Source organism: Gopherus evgoodei, chromosome 6, assembly GCF_007399415.2.
Source record: "Gopherus evgoodei ecotype Sinaloan lineage chromosome 6, rGopEvg1_v1.p, whole genome shotgun sequence".
Lineage (NCBI taxonomy): Eukaryota > Metazoa > Chordata > Testudines > Testudinidae > Gopherus > Gopherus evgoodei.
Genome location: NC_044327.1, coordinates 6,365,074 through 6,389,034, shown reverse-complemented (window position 1 = coordinate 6,389,034; position 23,961 = coordinate 6,365,074). Strand labels below are relative to the sequence as shown.

Sequence of the window (23,961 nt, the reverse complement as noted above, 5' to 3'; positions counted from 1 at the left end):
AAAAGTAACACAGTTATGTGAGAGACTGCCTCTCACCTACACCCAGCAGGGAAGCTAACTGGATACTCTTGCTGGCAACTTCTTGGGACAGTAGCTTCCAGGAGCGGTAGGAGAGCTCTCTCCATGGCAGTCTGCAAAAGCCGGAAGCTGAATGCAAGCAACATCTGTTTGACTTTAGTTCCTAGGTTGGCTTTTCATTTTAGTTTCATCTTTACTCCTGACAACATGGATGCAGCAATAGCAGTTAAAAGCCATTCATTATGGCCCGTGTTTCTGCAACCAGTGTTTTCATTTTGTACCTAAGTGATTAACTGCCACGGAAAACAGCTGATATCAATTACAAACAAACTGAACTAAATTAAATTACTCTTATAGGAGTACATATAAATGATATTTAACCTCATTTTAACTTTGTGTGTGGAACAGATGGTGAATAATGCAGTGCAGTTTTACAGGCTATATGAAAAACATTGCATTCAGAACAAGCACTTGCATGTTTAATAGAATAAATATAACTAATGCCCTACTGATGATCATCCATTACTAGTATTAAATCAAAGTGCAAAATCATTTTGCCAAGATTTCGACTGTCTACAGTTCAAAACTCTGTGGCACATGTAGATCTGCTGAACACTAGCGTATGTATTTTGCATGATCACCTATTGGCTAAACGAATTATGTTGGGCATTGGAGATTTGGGGGATATGGGATATTAAGCTGCAATTAAATACCCAACTAGGCATGGCACTTAAGCATGTGCTTAACTTTAAGCATACGAGTAGTCCTATTGAACTTAATGCAACAATTTATGGGCCTAAGTTAGCTACGCGCTTAAGCAATTGTCAAATAAGGGTCAAGAATAGGGATAGTGCATGTAATAAAAGTAATTGGATTACGTTTTTAGAATAAGTTACCTTGTAAGAAGAAATTGGGAGTTCTGGATAGCCTGCTGACTATTTTCTGTGTTAGATGTGTTGGTTGTTGCTGTAGATTGTGTAATAGTGGTGGTGACACTGCTTGTATTGGTGCGTCTGGTTGCATTGCGTGCTGTCTCCAGTTGTTGTCGTGCTGCCTGTGCATGTTGTCGTTCTAACTGCAGTTGCATCTGCAACTGCTGTAACTGAGAAGCAGAAGGGCCAGAGGAATTGAGCTGTCCTCCTGCAGAACGCCTCACGCCTGATAACTGAGATAAAAGCTCTGCAAAGAAGAGAAAAGTACTACGGTGAAATTTGCTTAAATTGATACTAACAAATGAGAGTACATGTATTTCCTGTGCATCAATATCCCCAGCTCTTATTTCTTTCTAAAATACTTCATTACTTATCTCACAGACTGTCATATGGGGGCATAGTGCTTTAGGGAACACTTAAGACACATTCCATTCCCCAAGCTCAAAGCATCATTTATATTTTTCATTTCTTTACTAAGATGAAGAAATTCTCAGTCTGAAATCGTTTGAAAGGGCATTTCCTAGAGATTATGGACTGACTACAAGGTGGTATCTTCAGCTGCCAGTTCCCTAAAGTGTTATCTTCTAGGCAAAATGGGTGCTGCCTCAGCAGCCATTTCAATTTTGGCTTAAGTTCATAGGTGCTCTCCCCCCCATCCCACCCTCACACTATCTCCATGCTATACATGAGGGAAGCTGTGCTGAAGAAAAATGACACTTCTGTCAGTTAGTTTTGGGGAATATTCAATTCAGAACATAGATTTCTACCATACTGTACATTGCGTAAGTTCTGATGGAGTCACAAGATAGGCAGTAAACTAGTTTTCCCTGAATTCAGATAAATAATATACTTACATTTGCCTGGCAGGTGTTTGTATGACTTCCCTCATACTGGCCTAATAAAGATGTCTACTGCTACAAGGATAGTAAAGACCTGCCTAGATAAAGACATGTCTGGCTTTGGATTGGGCTAATACGGAATTGTTCAGTTTTAGGGGGATCAGAGTGGGAACTGAGGTGAGTTTTGTCTGTACGAAAAGGTATTTTCAAAAATAAACAGTGTAAAAAAAAATACTGCCCATATGTTATGATAGAACCTATGTGCATTCAAAAAGTTGGTGGGAAGCCTTAATTTGTTGTGTTTGTTTGGGGAGGGAGGAGGGAAATTTTGTCTTTTGCAAACAATTATCCCTCTGAAATGTTTATACCTTTGCATTAGTCCCAGAAAGATTTTGGAAGTCGGAAGCAAGAGGCATGCTCGCCACTTTGCACTGATTGAAACAATGGGACTCTCCAAGCTCATGAGGGTGGCTCCAAGCAATTGAATCCTGGACTCGATTCACTTCATTTTAACATCGCTCTTTTTAAATTTACCCATTTTGCTATGGAAATGTGCATTACAAAAATAAACAAAGCCTTTAATTCTTGAGATAGAATAATTGCATTACAGGTTTGTTTATTTTAAGTAATTTCTACTGCCCTTTCATATTACAGGTCATAATTTTCTTCCATCTTTCTTTACTGTACTGTCCAGAAAAGGCTGGGCAGTACAGGACGTCCATTTCTGGAGGGGAAATCTAAGACTGGAGGTGTATTAGGTCACCCTGTAATAACCCAGGCTGGTAAGAGTCAGGCTGGCAGGCTGCAGTTACACACACACACTCAGGATGTGGCTTGCATGCTGGAAGGCGGTTCGTTAGTGGGCCAGGTGGGATCTCCTTCAGCAAGGCACTGTAAGGCACCCAAGGCTGCAGGGCGGGGGTGACACAGCTGCATATTAGTCTGGATTATACCCTTGTATGTCACAATCTCATTATAGACAAGTCCCCCCCCCCCCCGAATCATAAAGTGGAACACTAATACTTAAAGGGTATCCGTGTACATCCTAAAAATCCACAAACGTCTATTTGGAACTTAAAAATAAGAGACTTTCCTCTCCCCAAACTCTTCTGAACTTGACCAGAAGCTGCCACAAATGATTACAATTACAACAGGTCATTTTAGTAATCTTTGAAAATTTATTTTAAAATTAGTAAGTCTGCCACTCAGTCTGCAGTCTGAATGCAAACAGATGACATTTTGTAATGTTTATCAATAATATCAAAATGTAGCTCATTTAATCTTGATTAACGCTGAAGTATAGCATTTTTGTGTGGAGTAAAGATTCAGACACCTAATCTTCCCCATGAGTAATTTTATACATGTGACAAATACAAATTAGAAGCACTGAGGTAGATAATGGATTTTCAAAACACTGTTCACTTTTAAAATATATAACAATGCATGCAGGTAGGCTGTCTGAGGGGACTGGACCAGAGACCTTTGGAATTTAAAGGACCAGAGTGTTTAGATTCAATCCTTCAAATCAACCAGGGGCTTGTTACTGAACTTTTGGTAAACTACTTTTTAAGACTCATAGATTTGGAAGCATCGTCTCATATGACAATCTGACTTTCAACTTTACCTTGGAAGAAGGCACATTGATATCAATAAAATCTCATTTGGGGGAAGGAGGAGAAGATCCCAGTGTGTGTGTGTGCGCGTGCACACACACGGACAAGCAGAGCAACCATTCTCTTGGATTTTGTCACTACATATGGAGAGCAGCAAAGAATCCTGGGGCACCTTATAGACTAACAGATGTTTTGGAGCATGAGCTTTCATGGGTGAATACCCATTTCGTCAGATGTATCCAACGAAGTGGGTATTCACCCATGAAAGCTCATGCTCCAAAACATCTGTTAGTCTATAAGGTGCCCCAGGATTCTTTGCTGCTTTTACAGATCCAGACTAACACGGCTACCCCTCTGATACATGTGGAAATAAACTCCAAAAGGAAAATAAGGAATGACGACTTACCAGCTATAGGATCCATAGCTTCCCTATTGCTTGGAGAATATGAACTCTGTGAAGATGAAAGCCCACCAGTGGAACTGCTAGTAAAGTGCATGTTTGATCTACGTGCGCGAGGGCCTCCCAAACCCCGGCCTGGGTGAAACATTCTACGCACATGCCGAACACCGCTGGACTCATCGTAACCGAACAGTTAAGAAAATACCGAATTGTTTGATAGTGTGTTAAATGCGAGAGCTTTACCAGGAGAATGGGCTGTGAGGATGGCACACTATTCTACATACAGGTTTTTCAACTTCTTTGTCAAGTATAAAATAACTCAATCTTAACTATGCAACCAGAACCTGTAGTGCCATAGTACATGGAACTCAAAGATTGCTACAGTTATTTGCACCAAGAGTCACTATTATTCTCATATTCACTATCAGCTCCTCCTTGTCTGCAGAGAATCCTCTCTCTGAGACTTCTTGTTTGCTGTATCAAAAAAGTGTTTTCTAGATAATTTAAGAACCTCTGTTGCTTGTTTGGTTCAGTACTCAACAGATGCATGGATAGTTACAATCCCCAAGTTCTGGATACTGAGTATTGAACATTGATCCAAGAAACTTCCTGGCTGCAGCAGGGAGTGGGGAGCCAAGAGCCTGCAGAGTAGGGGCAGTCGGGCTCTTGGCATGGAACTGCGTTTGAAGCCCGTGCTCTCAGCCCCCCACACTACCCCTCTTAAGTAGGTGGAAGTGCTCCAGCTGAGGATGCACACCACTAACAGAAGGAGGGTAGTGTGGACATGAACCACTGCAGTAATTACCTATAGAGGTCGACTTAAGTTTCTAGTGTAGACACTCAGTGTAAGCTTGAAAGTTTGTCTCCCTCACCAACAGAAGTTAGTCCAATACAAGATATTACCTCACCCACCTTGTCTCTCTAATGTCCTGGGACCAAAACAGCTACAACACTATGTACAAAGGCATCCTAGTCTATTTTAATCACAGCCCCATACTAAAGATCTTCCAAATGATGTAGGTGTCCACTAAGGGATTCTGAGTGCAAACAGGAGCCATGGATTTCACATGCTTGCTTTTTGGTGACAAAAGGCACAGTATTTTGGGAATTAGTCTTAGATGTAAACTGATAATACTGTAAAGCTCAGATCTGGATCTTAACTCTCCCAGAGTCCACAGGTGTTAAGAGCTCATGCTCAGATGCAAGTGTAGCAAAGTAATATCAGGACATCACACAGTAGTGTTTTAATAGCTCCTTGACTTTGATAGCTCTCCTTCCTCTTTTCAACTGCCAACTGCTTGAAGAAATAGATGTTTCTCCTCAATGATCCTCTCCCCTAAGCCCTTAGTTACTGAGCAATAAGGAAAGGGAACCCAAAGGCTCCAGTAAGCCTGCATAATGCTCCCCACGCTCGTGTGTTTGTAAGTGCATCATAAGGCAGTGTGAGCTTCCATCTTTAATTTTCTTAATGTATAACAGCTTCCATATCAGATATGGACTATGCCTAGTTTAGAAACCAAAATATTCATTTTGTAATGGTTAGCACTGCAACCATAACTTAGTATCTTAAAAGCAAGCACTGATTTTTCTGGCTCTTCTTCACTGCTGGTAATAAATATTCTTTAATTGAAAATTAGCAAACAGTTTCATCAATATGTGAGGCAGCCTCAAATACTCTTTAAAACAGCTTGGGGGAAGGGGTCTGGGGGCAGAATACCAAAAGTGTATATTCTAATTCAACACCTCATTCACCACAATAAGTAGTTAATGTCAATGTGTAATTGGGACTATTTAAATGCTAACACTATAGGCAATCAAATAAAATCACAGCAGAATTGCAACTATTACTTCAAACACTATCTACTCTTCCCCAGAACGAGAAACTTTCAATGTTTTTTGAAAGAATATCTAACCTGAAAAAATGGATAAGTGACGTAAATTCACTCCTCCAATTAAAACATTATTAAATTTCTTTTAGAGATATAGAAACATTTTATGATAATTATAAATGCTTTAATCCTATTATCAGCAACTATTCTGTGTGTGTTTCACTGTATAGAGTAATTATAATGAACTCTCAATATGCTGTAGGAAGTTGCCCAGCAAAAAAATTAAATTAGAACAAAATTATCACATTAATTGATGCAAAAGAAAATGAACAGAAATATGTTTCTACAGAAAAATGCATTTTAGCTCTTCAGTCAACAGAAAAACAGGATAAATCCCTACAATCTATAACCAAGCTAATGAAAAATCAGCCCAAAGTTACAAGAAATCTCCTGTTGTCTCTAATTATCATAAAAATGCCATAAAAAAGCATGAAAGTATCCCATTAAAAATGACAATATATAGCTGAAGTAAAATTTTTTTAAAAAGTCATTCCTCAAAATCAACCCACAACCACCTCTCAAACCCTCAAAATATTGTTTGTGGTATAAACTGATTCATCATGTTTGATGTGTAATTATCTGCAATGTACTGATGCATTTATATTACTGCTTTGGACCACTGGTTTTCAACATGGGGTCCGCAGACTATGTCTAAGATTTCCAAAGGAGTCTGTACCACCATTTGAAATTTTTAGGGCTCTGCAAAAAAGGTTGAAAACCACTGCTTTAGATAGATACTGTCAGCAGGCAATTTTATTTGCATCTTTTTGTTGGTTTTCAAAAACACTAGCAACTTAGATTTTTTAGTTGTAGTACATTTAATTCTACAGTAGCTCTTTCATATCTTGGTTTTCCAACAACTAAACTAAGTGGCAGTTCTGAGAGGCTAGCGGAATTAAAATGCCACAACCTGCTTGTAAAATCAAACAAGTAGTTAATGTATGTCATACAATCCTGCCTTTTTACTTGACTTGAGAAAGGATATTAAATCTCTAGGAGCTCTGTGTTCCAGTGTAAGATGTGCTGCAAAGTCATCTGTGACATGATTAGGATCCCCTCCAGGTAACGCCGCACATATTGGACAAATCTGAAATGACAAAAAGTCAGAAAAACAAGTTTAACAACTTCACAAAACAGCAACATGCGATCATCATTCTGGGTTGATCTCTTAACAATAAGAACTATTATGCTTTAATAATCAAATTCTAATGCTGCATATATGTAGCCACAGGTAAAAAGTAGTTAAAGTGTGTTCAACATGCACTATTAGCTTAACCAGTTTTTATTTATTTTTTATATAAATAAATATATATATAAAATGTACGTGTGTGTGTGTTCCCCTCTTAGGGTTTGTCTACACTGGCACTTTACAGCGCTGCAACTTTCTCGCTGAAGGGTGTGAAAGTTTCAGTGCTGTAAAGCGCCAGTGTGAACAGTGCACCAGCGCTGGGAGCTACGCCCCTCGTGGAGGTGAGTTGTTTTGTTTTTTTGTTTGTTTGTTTTTAAAGAAAGTGCTGGGAGAGCTCTCTCCCAGCCCTCTGCCGTGACTACTCAAGACATGTAAAAGCACTGCTGCGGCAGCACTTTAGTGTTGCCAGCATCGACTAGCCCAGGGGTCTCAAACTCAAATGACCATGAGGGTTAGTTCACTGGCCCAAAGGCAGCATCACTGACACTCGCACATACCCTCGCTGCCCCTGGCCCTGCCCCGACTCCACCACTTCCAGAGGGTGCATGAGGGATGTGGCGGGGGCTCAGGGCAGGGAGTTCTGGTGCAGGAGAGGGTTGAGGTTCAGGCAGGGGGCTCAAGGCAGAGGATTGGGGTGCAGAAGGGGTGTGGGATGCAGCACGGGGCTCAGGGCAGGGGGTTGAGGTTCAGGCCAGGGGCTCAGGGCAGGGAATTGGGGTGAAGAAGGGGTGTGGTATGCAGCAGGGGGCTCAAGGCAGGGAGCTGGGGTGCAGGCTGGGGGCTCAGGGCAGGGAGTTGGTGCAGAAGGGGTGCGGGATGCAGCAGGGGGCTCAGGGCATGGGGCTGAGGTGCAGGCAGGGGCCTCAGGGCAGGGGGCTGAGGTGCAGAATGGGTGGGGGATGCAGCAGGGGCCTCAGGGCAGGGGGTTAGAGGTGCAGGCAGGCGGCTCAGGCCAGGGAGTTGAGGGGTGGGGTGCAGGAGGGCTTCAGGCTGGCAGTGGCGTACACCGGAGCCATGGCAGGCTGCTGGCCCCGGCCCTCTCCGGGAAGTAGCTGGAACCGTGTCTCTGCAGCCTCTGGGGGAGGGGGACACAGGGCTCTGCACGCTGCCTGCCACGCCTCCAGGTACCTCCCGCAAAGCTCCCATTGTTCTCGGCCAATGGGAGCTGAGTGCGGGGGGGGGCGGGGTGCCTAGAAGCCAGGGCAACACATGGATGGAGCCCTCTGCTTCTTCCCCCCTCCCCGGCCGCAGGGATGTGATTCCAGCCGCTTCAGGGAGCGGCACGAGGCTCAAGGGGGACAATCCTGCGGCTGTAGTTTGCCCGCCACAGCCTAGAGGTAGGCAGGCGGGGGAGGGGGCGCAGGTTGCCTTGTGGGCCGTGGAAATAGCCCTGTGGGCCGCTGAGTGTTTGAGATCCCTGGACTAGCCTTAAGTTATGTTTTTAGTAACACCCTAGGAACCCAACATGAAATTTATTTTCAAATCAGATTTGTAACTCTCTGATTTTACAAATTTTTCACATGCTAATTTCTATGCCGATAGAGAGGGTTTGTTTACACATGTTGCTAACAGCTCACATGCCCCAAACATGGCGACATCATCTTGTTCATTCTTTGCTCTTGAAAGCCAGAGGCACTCTCTCCTGTTCATTCTATAGGAAGGGTGAGAAGAAAACTACTCCAAAAGGGAATATTTCTAACATATCACTGTCGGATAGCATCTGAACAGGCTGCCTCCCATAACATTTAGAGAGTCCAAGGATCTTCAAACTATCTACCTACTCTAGACTCCTCCCATCTCAATTTTTTTCCCCACCATTACAGCAACAGTGGAAATATTAGCATGTACCAGACACTAGTATTTTACTGTGATTGGTTGGGAGGGAAAACCCAAGGTTGCATACCATGTCTTGTCTACATGAGAGCTCCCACCATTGCTATCAAGGGTGCAGCAGCAATGATGTTAGCAACAGCAGGAAATTTTAGGTAAAAAGTAGTCAAGTATAGAGAGACTCAAAACGTTCTGAGGCAGACCTGAGTTTCTAATGGAAATCATGAGAAACAAAAACCAAGACACAGGCCTCGTACATACAACCGGAACAAGTCCACTTTTTTGCCTTTGCAGGTCAACTTAAATCGCCAGTCTCGTGTGTTTTACCTGCTGAATGCATACATTTAAGAGCAAAATAAAGAATTAAAAATAGACCAGATAAGCTTGCTCCTAGTACAGGGATTCTAAAAAAAAATTTTAAAAAACAGTAAATTTAAGTTGACTGTTTCCAGGGCTTTAAATTGGAGCATTTCTTTTGCACTATGTATATATTAACCAGCTTACGTCTAGACTGGATTGCTCACCTTCATGCTGTTGCATAAGTGGCTGTGCTCAGGAAAGCACAATTAATGGGGGGGGGGGCGCAGTAAATAAAAAACTACTTTGGAAAATAGAAAACTGCTTCAATAAAAACAGCATGAAGCTGCCTGAGTAGCTTAACTGTAGTTTTGTTGCATCATGGAGACCTACTATTTTTACAAGTAATGAAGGTGGGGCAAGATAACAAGAATACCCTGGAATTCTTCTAGCAAGGCTCAATGGAGCATGTACATCTTCAACATCAAGTGAAGTTTTCACTCTACATACTTCCTAGTCCTCAAGAAGATGGGAAGTTAGAGACCTATCCTTGATTTCCACAATCTCAACCACTTTATTTGCAAGATGAGCTTTTGCATGGTCACACTTCAGTAATCCCATCCCTGGAGAAAGACACATGGTTTATAGCTCTCAATATGAATCATAGGACTGGAAGGGACCTCGAGAGATCATCTAGTCCAGTCCCCTGCACTCATGGCAGGACTAAGTATTAACTAGAGCATCCCTGACATGTGTGTCTAACCTGCTCTTAATCTCCAATGATGTAGATTCCACAACTTCCCTAGGCAATTTATTCTAGTGCTTAATCACCCTGACAATTAGGAAGTTTCTTAACGTCCAACCTAACCCCCTCCTTGCTGCAGTTTAAGCCCATTGTTTCTTGTCCTATCCTCAGAGATTAAGAACAACAATTCTTCTCCCTCCTCCTTGTAACAAGCTTTTATGTATTTGAAAACTTATGTCCCCTCACAGACTTCTCTTTTCCAGACTAAACAAACCCAATTTTTTCAATCTTCCCTCATAGATTATGTTTTCTAGACCTTTAATCATTTTTGTTGCTTTTCTCTGGACCTTCTCCAATTTGTCCACATCTTTCCTGAAATGTAGCACCCAGAACTGGACACAATACTCCAATTGAGGCCTAATCAGCATGGAGTAGAGCAGAAGAATTACTTGTCATGACTTGCTTACAACAGTCCTGCTAATACATCCCAGAATGACGTTCACTTTTTTTTTTTGTGCAACAGTGTTACACTGTTGACTCATACTTAACTTGTGATCCACTATGACCCCCAGATCCCTTTCTGCAGAACTCCTTCCTAGGCAGTCATTTCTCGTTTTGTATGTGTGCAACTGATTGTTCCTTCCTAAGTGGAGGAGTACTTTGCATTTATCCTTATTGAATTTCATCCTATTTACTTCAGACCACTTCTCCAGTTTGTCCAGATATTTTGACTTTAATCGTATCCTCCAAAGCACTTGCAACCCCAAAATCACTAATGAAGATGTTGAACAGAACCAGACCCAGAACTGATCCCTATGGGACCCCACTCATTATGCCCTTCCAGCATGACTGTGAACCACTGATAACTACTCTCTGGGAACGTTTTTCCAACCAGTTTTGCACCCATCTTACAGTAACTAGGTTGCATTTCCCTAGTTTATGAGAAGGTCATGTGAGACACTATCAAAAGCTTTACTAAAGTCAAGATATACCATGTCTACCGCTTCCCTCCATCCACAAGGCTTGTTACCCTGTCAAAGAGAGCTATCAGGTTGGTTTGACACAATTTGTTCTTGACAAATCCATGCTGTTACTTATCACCTTATTATCTCCTAGGTATTTGCAAACTGATGGCTTAATTATTTGCTCCATTATCTTTCCGAGTTCAGAAGTTAAGCTGACTGGTCTGTAATTCCCTGGGTTGTCCTTATTTCTCTTTTTATAGATGGGCACTATATTTGCCCTTTTCCAGTCTTCTGGAATCTCTCCAGTCTTCCGGAATCTCTCCAGTCTTCCATGACTTTTCAAAGATAATTGCTATCTCCTCAGTCAGCTCCTTGAGTATTCTAGGATGCATTTCATCCAGCACTGGTGACCTGAAGACATCTAACTTGTTCAAGTAATTTTTAAATTGTTCTTTCCCTATTTTAGCCTCTGATCCTACCTCATTTTCACTGGCATTCACTATGTTAGATATCCAATCACCACCAACCTTCTTGATGAAAACCGAAACAAAGAAGTCAATAACTACCTCTGTCATTTCCACATTTTCTGTTGTCGTCTTTCCCCCCCTCATTGAGTAATGGGCCTACCCTGTCCTTGGTCTTCCTCTTGCTCTAATATATTCATAGAGGTGGCAGGAAAAAAACATCCCGATGTGCAGGAAGAATACTAAATATGGCAGGCAATCAGCTTGGCTCAACAGTGAAATCCTTGCAGATCTTAAACACAAAAAAGAAGCTTACTAGAAGTGGAAGACTGGACAAATGACCAGGGAAGAGTATAAAAATATAGCTCAGGCATGCAGGAGTGAAATCAGGAAGGCTAAATCACACTTGGAGTAGCAGCTAGCAAGAGATGTTAAGAGTAAAAGAAGCGTTTCTTCAGGTATGTTAGCAACAAGAATAAAGTCAAGGAAAGCGTGGGCCCCTTACTGAATGAGGGAGGCAACCTTGTGACAGAGGATGTGGAAAAAGCTAATGTACTCAATGCTTTTCTTGCCTCTGTTTTCACAGACCAAGGTCAGCTGCCAGACTGCTGCATTGGGCAGCACGGTATAGGGAAAAGGTGACCAGCCCTCTGTGGAGAAAGAAGTGGTTCAGCACTATCTAGAAAAACTGGATGAGCACCAGTCCATGGGGCCGGATGCGCTGCATCCAAGGGTGCTAAAGGAGTTGGCAGATGTGATTGCAGAGCCATTGGCCATTACCTTTGAAAACTCATGGCGAACGGGAGAGGTCTCAGATGACTGGAAAAAGGCTACTGTAGCACCCATCTTTAAAAAAGGGAAGGAGGAGGATCCGGGGAACTACAGGCCAGTCAGCCTCACCTCAGTCCCTGGAAAAATCATGGAGCAGGTCCTCAAGGAATCAATTCTGAAGCACTTAGAGGAGAGGAAAGTGATCAGGAACAGTCAGCATGGATTCACCAAGGGCAAGTCATGCCTGACTAACCTAATTGCTTTCTATGAGTAGATAACTGGGTCTGTGGATGAGGGGAAAGCAGTGGACGTGTTATTCCTTGACTTTAGCAAAGCTTTTGATATGGTCTCCCACAGTATTCTTGCCAGCAAGTTAAAGAAGTATGGGCTGGATGATTAGACTATAAGGTGGATAGAAAGCTGGTTAGCTCGTCGGGCTCAACGGGTAGTGATCAATGGCTCCATGTCTAGTTGGCAGCCGCTTTCAAGTGGAGTGCCCCAAGGGTTGGTCCTGAGGCCAGTTTTGTTCAATATCTTCATTAATGATCTGGAGGATGGCGTGGACTGCACACTCAGCAAGTTTGTAGATGACACTAAACTTGGAGGAGTGGTAGATACGCTGGAGGGTAGGGATAGGATACAGAGGGACCTAGATAAATTAGAGGACTGAGCCAAAAGAAACCTGATGAGGTTCAACAAAGACAAGTGCAGAGTCCTGCACTTAGGACGGAAGAATCCCATTCACTGTTACAGACTAGGGACCGAATGGCTAGGCAGCAGTTCTGCAGAAAAGGACCTACGGGTTACAGTGGATGAGAAGCTGGATATGAGTCAACAGTGTGCCCTTGCTGCCAAGAAGTCTAACGGCATTTTGGGCTGTATAAGTAGGGGCATTGCCAGCAGATCGAGGGATATGATCATTCCTCTCTATTCGACATTAGTGAGGCCTCATCTGGAGTACTGTGTCCAGTTTTGGGCCCCACACTACAAGCAGGATGTGGAAAAACTGAAAAGAGTCCAGCGGAGGGCAACAAAAATTATTAGGGGGCTGGAGCACATGACTTATGAGGAGAGGCTAAGGGAACTGGGATTGTTCAGTCTGCAGAAGAGAAGAATGAGGAGGGATTTGATAGCTGCTTTCAACTTCCTGAAGGGGGTTCCAAAGAGGATGGATCTAGACTGTTCTCAGTGGTACCTGATGACAAAACAAGGAGTAATGGTCTCAAGCTGCAGTGGCGGAGGTTTAGGCTGGATATTAGGAAAAACTTGTTCACTCAGAGTGGTGAAGCACTGGAATGGGTTGGAATCTCCTTCCTTAGAGGTTTTTAAGGGCAGGCTTGACAAAGCCCTGACTGGGACGATTTAGTTGGGAATTGGTCCTGCTTTGAGCAGGGGGTTGGACTAGATGACCTCCTGAGGTCCCTTCCAACCCAGATACTCTATGGTTCATAGAACGTTTACTTGTTACCCTTTATGTCTCTAGCTAGTTTGATCTCCCTTTGTGCCTTAGCCTTTCTAATTTTGTCTCTATATACTTGTGGTGTTTGTTTATAGTCATCCATTGTAATTTGATCTAGTTTCCACTTTTTGTAGGACTTTTTTTGATTTTTAGGAGGAGGACATTTTCTCAGCTCTGTGATGGGCCCCACCCACTTTCAATGCAAGGCACATCCACTTAGCCTCGCTACTGTACCCAGAGCCTTTATCAAAGTCTTTCTGGTAGCAACAGCTCATTTCAGATGGAACGGCTTTACTGTTTTCCCCTACCTTGATGATTGGCTTCTTGTTGTCACAACACACCTGGAAGCCTACAAGCTGACCTCATCAATGCTTCAACTACTTTCTTCCCTAGGAATAAGAGTGAACTTGGAAAAGTCTGTCCTCACTCTGATGCAGACAACAGACTTCATAGGGGCCACCCTAGATCCAGTCACGGTGAGAGCTTATCTATCAAGGGATAAGTTTCACACCATGAACAACCTAATAAATCAGGTTACATGCAACCCTTGAGCTCCAGTCAGAACTTGTCTCTACACATGGAACAGTCTATTTTATGAAAATCCAACAGCAACAATAATGGTTAACATATGAGTCAGAATCCTTTGAACTTGGCAAGAGGGTCCAAGCAAGACTGCCCTTTAGAATATGCACTAGTCATTCAATTCCTGACCACTGCCTTCGATTGTCTTCATCTATTGAAGAAATTAAAATTGACAACCACTAATAGATTTAACTTCTCACCAAAACTTTGTACCATAGGTATGAAATCTGTTCCGTATTTTGAGGAAGCTGTGCAGTCTAAATTTTGAAAATATATAACAAAGATATTACCATATATTTTTCAAGTATAATGAGCACATAATAAGCAGAGCAGGTCAAGAATTTTTCAATAATTTGGGGGTGGGGGGAAGAAAGGCTCAGAACTTGCTGATTCATCAAAATGCATCAACTTTGACAAAGGTCTTGTTGGGAAGATCCAGGATGGAATTTTTGGTGAGAGAGCCCAGAATAGCTAATAGCCTGGTGCTTTGGGTGCTCACCTGGGATGTGAGAGATCCAGGTTCATGTCCCTGGTCTGAATCAGGCAGAGAAGGGGACTTGAACCTAGGTCTTTCACATCCCTGGTGAGCACTCTGACTATTGGCTATTTCAGTTGGGGCAGGTGGGTCTTTTTGGGGGGGTGTGGGGGTTAGGGAGAGAGGGGAGGAAACAACTTGAAAGATGTTGGCTTTGTTCCACATTGGAATGAAAACAAATTCTGAAACGCTGAACATTTTTCATGAAACAGAACTCTTGTTTTCCAGCCAGCTTCACTACCAAGTTTAAACACCAAGGGGTAATACCACCAATTATTACAATACTACAAATGTCCAAGGAAACTGGGGGCAGTGTTACCCTTCTGAACTGGAAGCTTCCAACTATGCAATCACTACATATAAGGAAAGGCAAAAACTTCAATTCTAGCCAGTCATACACGTTAACACGGCAATGTTTGAACAGGATCAGATTTATTCTGTTGAACTGATTTCTTTAACCTACTGCCCAAAAGAAGAATGACCAGATACAGGTAAAAACAATTCAATTAGCCCTGCAAATCTGGCTGAAAGTCAGAAAGCTTTTATATATACACAAGCATATTTCGATTACCATTGCTTAATGTCAGTATCTAAGCAAGGATAATTGTTTCAAAACATGGGCTCATAAAGCCATTATAAACCTGAATGTGTCTCTCCTCAGTCATGTGCTCATATTCTCTGCTCAACTGCAGCAATACTACAATATTGAAACAAACAGTTTTATAAGTACCTGCAATGAAGAGACTTTATAACCAATGCTAAATTCAGCTCTTTACTAACATATCATGCAAATATGCACCAGTGCTATGAATAAAGTACTGTGAGTGAAAATATCCATCACCACAAGCTAGGAACAAAGATATGGATATAAAAATACTGGAGACTGATCTGCAAATAATGAATAAGGATTCCCTTTTCAGACAGGTGGAAAACCACAACTCTCACTAAAATCAACAGAGAGGCAGGTGCTCAATATTACGAACTTTGGCCTCAAGTGCCAATGAAAAAAAGACATTTTTAAACATGGCTGCAGCCCAAAATGTGACAACTGGAGAAACTCAGAATCACACAATAGTCTGTATCTGCAAAGTTTCACTGACATCAAGTGGCATGAATCAGAATTACATCACCACACCAATGACAAAAAAGCATCCAAATTTAGAGGTTTTATTGCAATGTATCAATTAAAGCTAAACCTGAAATTATCTAAAAGAGGAGGCACAGCAAGAAGCAAGTGATGTGCACCTGCACTTGATACCAGTGTCTAGGTCTAAACAGATTCAACACCCTCATTCTAACTCTCAAATTCACCAAAGGTCAAATGTGTTACATTCTTCTTCGAAATGTGAAAAAATAAAATAAAATAAAATAAAGGAGTCAGAAGAGAGGAGGAAATCTAAAATGATGAGAGTCATTTCTCTAGTGTACATTAGGTCTGATGTAATCTGTTTCAAGCTTTCATATTTTTATATCAACCAACAGCAAACAAAGATAAAACTGAGCACCATATACATTCACTCATTGTCCCACATACTCCTGAAGCATAAAAAGCATCCAGACATGAAGCTGGGGAAGATTTCTTGAACTGTTTGATTCCAGAGAGAACTTAATCTAGAATAGTTTAAGAACTGTGCAGGCATTTCTAGTAGGCATTTTTGTTTAAAATCAAGTAGTGAAGAAGTGTGGACTTTTCTAAGACAAAAGTAATCTAGAGCGCAACAGTTCCTAAATAGCTGAGATGTATAGTCATTAGTGTCAGGCCATCACAATAAAGGTCAAGAATAAAGCATTTAAGGCATCAAAGACAGATTGCAAACTGTTCTTGAACAGAGCCAAGCCTTCCTAGACATAGTAAAAAGGGGTATTTCCTGTGTTCAGAAAAAGTTTCAGAGACAGTTAACATCTACAACTCTATTGTATAACGCGGAGTTGAATACCACAGGGTAGGCCTACGCTAGAAATGCTAGACTGGCCCAGGTCCAGTTGCAGCAGTTAGTAGGAAATCCACCTCTCTGAGAGGTAGCTAGGTTGATCATAGAATTCTTTCCCTGACCTAGCAGTGTATACACCAGGGTTTCACAGTCCTGAGCAATGTAATTAAGCTGACCTAACTCTGTAGTACAGACCAGCCCCAGCTGCTGTGAACAGATTACTACTATTGAAATCACCAGGAAATCAAGTGATCAATAACAGAGAAAAAGCAAAACCCACCTTACAGGACCAATATACCATAGCATTTTAATTTTATGGACCACTGAACAAGTGATAGTCAAATCCAAAGTTCCTCAGCAGGATCCAGCTACCCCTTCCTTGATGGGAAGGAAACACTGGCTACATCTACACTGGAAAAACAAACAAACAAAAAAACCCAGCCCCACGCAACCTCAGCAACAAGTCTCAGAGCCCAGGGCAACTAGCTTCAGCTCACATACAGGGCTAAATTTAGCAGTGTAGATGTTCCCGCTTGGGCTGAAGTCTTGGCTCTGAAAACCAACATCGAGGGTGGGTCTCAGAGTCTGGGCTCCAGCTTGCATGGAAACATCTACACTGCTATTTTTCAGACCCATAGCATGAGTCTGAGCCAGGTGACCTGGGCTTTGAGACTCTGCTGGTTTTTTTCTTTTCCCAAACAGTGTAGTGCGTACCATTAACCCTATCTTTGTAAGAATGAAGCACTTTAAGACTCTGTGCATATATACAGAAATCTCAAGAGCAGTCATTAGGTGGTATAGCCTTTTTCTGGTAATGCCTGGACTTTCAGAAAAGAAAGGATGCCCTAGATGATTCTGGAGTTAGAAATCCAAAATGTGCCATACTGACTTGACACTGGGAAAAAAAAATGGTTACCCACCTTTTAGTAACTGTTGTTCTTCGAGATGTGTTGTTCATGTCCATTGCAAGTAAATAGGTGTGCACGCACTGTGTGCAAGCTAGCCAGAAGATTTTCCCTTAGCAGCATCCGTAGGGTTGGCCCAGGTGCCCCCTGGAGTGGCGCCACCATGGTGCCCTATAAAGGGGCCCGCCGACCCTCCATCCCCTCAGTTCCTTCTTGCCGGCACTCCGACAGAGGGGCAGGAGGGTGGGTGTTGGAAAGGACATGAACAACACATCTCAAAGAACAACAGTTACTAAAAGATGGGTAACCATTTTTTCTTTTTCGAGTGGTTGTTCATGTCCATTCAAAGTAGGTGACTCACAAGCCTAACCTTAGGAGGTGGGGTCGGAGATCACTGCTGACTGGAGAACTGCACGCCCGAAGGCTGCATCCATCATCCCTCGCCTGGTGCGTGATGGCATAGTGAGACGAGAACGTGTGGATGGAGGACCACATGGCTGCTCTACAAATCTCCCGAGTCGGAACCTGAGCCAGGAAAGCCGCAGAGGAGGCCTGCATCCTAGTGGAGTGGGCCGTGACCGGAGAGACAGGGGTCTTAGCTATGCGGTAGCATTCCCGGATGCAGGTCGCAATCCAAGAAGAGATTCGCTGAGAGGAGTCCGGGAGCCCCTTCATCCTTTCTGCCACTGCGACAAAGAGCTGGATGGAGTGTCTGAACGTCTTGGTACGCTCTATGTAAAAAGCTAAGGCCCTGCGGACATCCAGGGAGCATAGCCTCCGCTCTTCGTTGGAGGCGTGTGGTTTCGGATAAAACACTGGGAGAAATATCTTGGCCCATGTGGAACTGTGAAACGACCTTGGGTAGGAAAGCCGGATGAGGTCTAAGATGGACCTTGTCCTTGTAGCAGACTGTGTACGGGGGCTCTGACGTTAACACTCGAAGCTCCGACACCCATCGGGCCGAGGTGATTGCCAGCAGGAAGGCGGTCTTATACGATAGGTACAGCAGGAAGCACGAAGCCAGAGGCTCAAAGGGAGGCCCCGAGAACACAGAGGACCAGATTCAGGTCCCAAGCACGGGTCGGCTGACGCACATGCGGAAAGGGCCTGTCCATACCTTTGAGGAAACACTCAGCTAGTGGGTTCGCAAACACTGAGGTACCCCCCTCTCCCAAAACGGATATGGCTGCCAAGTGAATGCGAATGGAGAAAAAGGGAGAGGCTCAGCTGTCTTAGGTGAAGCAAATAGGCAAGGACAGAGGGAATTGGTACCCCTAGCGGGTCGTGACCCCGCTGATCCGCCCATATGGAGAAGCGCTTCCATTTAGCCAGGTAGGTGGCCCTGGTGGATGGTTTCCTGCTACCTAGCAGCACCTGCCTGACCTACTGGGAGCACTGCAACTCCACCGGGTTCAGCCATGGAGCATCCAGGCTGTGAGGTGAAGGGACTCGAGGTTTGGATGGTGGAGGGAGCTCTGGTCCTGCATGATCAGGTCTGGGAGTAGAGGCAGCATCAGGGGCACCTGAACTGACATGTGCAGGAGTGATGTGTACCAATGCTGGCGTGGCCACGCTGGGGCTATCAGGATTACCCTGGGGTAATCCCTGCAAATCTTTAAAAGCACCCTGTGTATCAGGGGGATCGGAGGGAAGGCACAGAGCAGACCGTCCTCCCACGTCTGTAGGAAGGCGTCCGACAGAGACCCCTGACTGCAGCCCAGGAGGGAGCAAAACCGTCGGCACTTCCTGTTTTCCTTTGAAGCAAACAGGTCTAACCGGGGAAAGCCCCAGAGCTGGAAAATTGAGCGCACCACATCCCATCGGAGGGACCACTCGTGACCCCGGAACGAACGGCTGATGGTGTCCGCCAAACTGTTCTGCTCCCCCGGAAGATAGAACGCTGTCAGGTGAGTGGCATTGTGAACGCAGAAATCCCACAGCACAAGGGCTTCCCTGCAGAGGGGAGAGGAGCGTGCACCCCACTGTTTGTGGATATAAAAAACTGCCGCCGTGTTGTCCAAAAGGACAAATGCACCTGCCGGCCAGGTGAGACCGGAAGGTCAAACACGCCAGATAGACCGCTCTCAGCTCCCTGACACTGATATGCAACTCGAGGTCCTCCGGCGACCACAAACCCTGCATCTTGAGGCATCCCAGGTGAGCTCCCCAACCGAGGCCTCAGTCACCAGAGAGAGGGAGGGTTTCAGGGCAGCAAAGGGGACACCCATGCAGACTTCCCACAGGTCAAGCCACCACTGTAGCGAGCTCAGCACTAAGCAGGGAACGGACACCACTGAGTCCAGGGGGTCCCTGACCGGGCGATAAATTGTCATCAACCAGGACTGCAGAGGGCGAAGCCGGAGTCTGGCATGGACCACCACATAGGTGCACGCCGCCATGTGGCCCAACAGCCGGAGGCAAACTCACGCCATGGTAACCGAGGATGAGCTCGGAAATTGCACGGAACCTGGACTCCGGCAGGTACGCTTTGGTGTGGGTGGAGTCCAGAACTGCTCCTATGAACTCTATTCGTTGCGTCGGAGACAGGGTGGATTTGGCTTCGTTTAAGAGGAGACCAAGATCGAGAAAGGTCTGCCTGATGAACAACACCTGGGTCTCTATCTGCTCCTTGGAGCGGCCCTTTATGAGCCAGTCGTCCAGGTAGGGGAATACCTGGATGCCCCACCTGCGCAGGAAGGCCGCCACTACCGCCTTGCACTTTGTGAAGACCCTCGGAGCAGCGGACAGGCCAAACGGGAGCACCGTGAACTGCAGATGGACGTTGGCCACGACGAATCTGAGGTACCGACGGTGTTGTGGAATTATGGCAATGTGGAAATAGGCATCCTTTAAGTCGAGGGCGGCATACCAATCTCCTGGATCCAGGGAGGGGATGACCGAGGACAGGGAGACCATCTGGAACTTGAGTTTTCGCACAAACTTGTTCAGCCGCCACAAGTCTAGGATGGGTCTCAAGCCCCCTTTTGCCTTCAGTATTAGGAAATGCCGGGAGTAGAAGCCTTTGCCCCTGAGCTCCTGCGGGACTTCCTTCACAGCCCCTGCCTCTGTGAGAGACTTCACCTCTTGAATTAGAAGTTGCTCGTGAGAAGGGTCCCTGAAGAGGGACGGGGAAGGGGGTTGGTGGGGCGGAAGGGAGGAGAACTGGATAGAATATCCCCTCTCTACCATGCGGAGCACCCATTTGTCCAACGTAATTCGGGACCAGGCACGGTAGAAGTGGGACAGACGTGACCCAAAGGTAGGAGTGGAAGGATCCAGAGTCTCTATCGGTAGGTCGTCCTCGATCGTACCATCAAATAGGGGGTCTAGGCCCAGATGGTGGTCTGGATTGGCTAGACTCCTAGCCGAAGGGGTGGCACTGGTGACACCTCCTGCCATTTCTGCTCTGCCTGAGCCCCAGCTCCTGGCAAGTCTGTGGCTCGTATGGGCGAGGGGCTGCCTGCAGCCTAAACTGTCTGTGCTGAGTCACGGGGGTATGCAAGCCCAGCGAGAGAAGCGTGGCCCTCGAGTCCTTTAGGCTATGGAGACGTTGGTCCGTTTTCTCTGAAAGCGGCATCTGCCCTTCGAAGGGGAGGTCTTGAATCATCTTCTGGACCTCACAGGGCAGGTCCGAGACCTGGAGCCAGGCTCCCCGCCGCATGACCAGCATGCCAGGGTGTGCGAGGCTGAGTCCGCCGCATCTAAGGCGGCCTGGAGGGAGGCTCGAGAGATCAGTTTGTCCTCCTCCACTAGGGCCGAAAACTCTGATCTCGAGCCCTGGGGAAGGAGCTCCACAAACTTCGACATGGTCGAACAGGTGTTGTGGCCCATCAGCTTACTATTGCCTGTTGATTGGCAATGCGGAATTGGAGACCCCCCGTGGAGTACACCTTTCTACCAAAGAGCTCAAGTCTTTTTGCATCCCTGCTCTTCGGTGTTGACCTCTGAAACCCTTGACGCTCCCGCTGGTTAGCCGCGTCTACTACCAGGGAGTCAGGGGGAGGGTGGGTGTACAGGTGTTCGTGCCCTTTAGAGGGGACGAAGTAGCATTGCTCCGTCCTCTTGGCAGTAGGGGCCAATGAGGCTGGTGTTTGCCATAGGGTGCGGGACGTATCTGCTATAGTCTTCATCAGCAGGAGGGCCACCCCGGATGGCCCTGAGGGGGCCAGAATGTCCACTACATGGTCCGCGTCCACCTCGATCTCCTCCGCTTGGATTGCGAGATTTTGAGCTGCTCGTCGAAGCAATTGTCGGAGGATTCGAGTATCCTCTAGGGCTGGTGCCGCAGCCGTGCCCGAGACCGCCTCGTCCGGGGAGGACGACTAGGAGATCACATGGAGCAGCCTTTCCTCCAGTGCATGCGGCCCCTCGGGATCCTGCGGTACACGGTACTGAGGTTGCGGTGCCGGTTCCAAGTCTAAATGCAGCACCGCAGCCAGTACCGGGGTCGCCAGTGAGCAAGTTGGTGTATCATGTGGTGCCAGCGGAGCCCGAACTGGAGCCGCTGCTGGTGTCGCTGCCTGGTAGGGGGTGCTGAACTTGAAAATGGCACACCCCTGCCCGGTGGTGCCAGTGGCGGAGGCAGCTGCGTCGGGGCCACCGACGTCGAGGACACCGAAGTTGATCATGACAGAGGGCCAAACGCCTGGCCTACTGACTGATGGTAGGCCCAGGGAGTCCAAAACAGCCACTGCGGGTAACGTTGGTGGCTCACCCCCGAAACCAATCTCCTGCTCCGCGACCGGCCGGAGCGATAGGAGTCTGCCTCTGAGTCTGAGGTCTCTGAGTCTGAAGGCCTTGGGGGAGCAGCGCCCAGTGCCGAAGGAGAGCGGTGCGGAGGGGAGCCTCTCTGGTCCGGTGCTGCCTTCACAATGCAGTGCGGGGAGGGAGGCGACAGCATGGCCGGCTTGCCTCTAGACTGTACTGGTGGACGGACCACAGTAGACAACTCCCTACAATGTGGGGAGGCCGGTGCCGGGAGGCCCATTAGGTCTGAGGCCGCCTCGAACACCTTCGGCGTCGACAGGGGGCGTATGTCTCCACTGAGTTCCGCGGAGTTAGGCTGGTCCGGACTTGACTGCCCTCTCTGCAGTGCGGGAGTCGACGGAACCGCGGAGGGCTGTAGCCCAGCCTGTCTGCTTACACCCGCGGACGGCATCGGCCTTGGATCCTGGTGGGGTGACCGATCCCTCACCGGCTTCTTTCTCTTGGCGGGCACCGGTGAAGGTGAGCAGTGCCGCACTGAGGCCGACTTCCTATGACCCGACTCCGTCTGGTGCCAGGTTTTAGACGACTTGGGCTGGGCCCTAAGTCCTGATGTCGGTGCCGGTGCACTCTGCACCGAGGACGACATGCTGGGCCCTGCCTCGTCCCGTTCTGGGTCCGAGGGTGGTCACAGGGCCGCCTCCATCAGGAGGACTCTAAGTCTTTGAGCCCTGTCCTTAAGAGTTCGCGGGTGGAAGCCTCTACAGATAGAGCACCGGTCCTTTCGGCGACTCTCTCCGAGGCACCTCAAACAGGCAGAGTGTGGGTCACTCTTGGGCATGAATTTCCCGCAGTCCTTGTAGAGTTTGAACTCGGGGGACCCGGGCATGCCCCAGCGAGCGACGAAGACTCTGGGGGGTGGGGGGGAACCTTCAACTATGAAAAACTATAATATGACTGAATACACAGACTAAATAGTAAGGATAGGACACTGCCAACTTGCTACGCAAGAGAAGATCCAGCTAGCCGTCACTGGCAGTAAGAAGGAACTGAGGGGGTGGAGGGTCGGCAGGCCCCTTTATAGGGCGCCGTGGTGGCGCCACTCCAGGGGGCGCCCAGGTCGACCGTACGGACGCTGCTAAGGAAAAATCTTCCGGCTGGCATGCACACAGCGCGCACATACCTACTTACTTTGAATGGACATGAACAACCACTCGAAGAAGAAGAACAGGTTAGATAAATACCTGTCAGGAATGGTCTTGTTATTACTTCGTCCTGCCTTGAGTGTAGGGATTGGACTAGATGACCTACTGAGGTCCCTTCCATGGCTCTATGGAATTGTGCTATCCATTTTAACAACCAGAAGAACGTATCTGATAACTTTTAATATGTATTAACTGAACAACTTTTTATATACTCCATCTTAAGCCGGTTCGTTTATAAGCCGACCCCCCCCAAGTTGGATAAGTAAAAATGGAAAATTTTTATGACTTGTTCATAAGCCGACTCTCAGGGGTCAGCAAACTTTCGATCCCGGGCCATCAGAATAAGCCACTGGTGGGCCGAGATGGTTTGTTTACCTCAAGTGTCTGCAGGCATGGAGGTAAATCTAAGTAAACAAAGTGTCCCAGCGCGCCAGCTGCTTACCCTGACGGGCTGGGATAGCAACTGGTGGGGAAATTTTTTTGGGGGGGAGAAGCTGGGGGTCAGGGGAGTAACCCCTGTGACCACCCCCCACGACCCCACCCCTAGCCCAAGACCCTCACAGTGTCCCCATCCCATCCCTTCCCACCTTATCTGGGGAGAGCCAGGGGAGGATGTCTCTGACGTGGCTTGAGCTGCTCTGACAGGCTGGGCAGTGCGGCCACAGCCAGCTCCGGCGGGTCAGACCAG

At 46.3% G+C, this 23,961-nt stretch overlaps 2 protein-coding genes across 9 annotated transcripts in view; one reads left to right on the top strand and one right to left on the bottom strand.

The window, feature by feature from the left end:
• Positions 1–2,381, top strand: part of HOOK3 (hook microtubule tethering protein 3) — a 186,103-nt gene extending 183,722 nt beyond the window's left edge. For all 8 annotated transcript variants that reach the window (XM_030566232.1, XM_030566229.1, XM_030566231.1 and 5 more), the window contains one exon: positions 2,169–2,381. In XM_030566232.1, coding sequence (XP_030422092.1) covers positions 2,169–2,274 — 106 coding nt within the window. In that variant the 3' untranslated portion in view covers positions 2,275–2,381. The remainder of the gene's footprint in view (positions 1–2,168) is intronic.
• Positions 1–23,961, bottom strand: part of KCMF1 (potassium channel modulatory factor 1) — a 73,003-nt gene that overhangs the window by 8,344 nt on the left and 40,698 nt on the right. The window contains exons 4-6 of the mRNA XM_030566240.1: positions 6,677–6,778; positions 3,809–3,983; positions 915–1,197 (exon numbers count right to left, since the gene is read on the bottom strand). Coding sequence (XP_030422100.1) covers positions 915–1,197; positions 3,809–3,983; positions 6,677–6,778 — 560 coding nt within the window. The remainder of the gene's footprint in view (positions 1–914; positions 1,198–3,808; positions 3,984–6,676; positions 6,779–23,961) is intronic.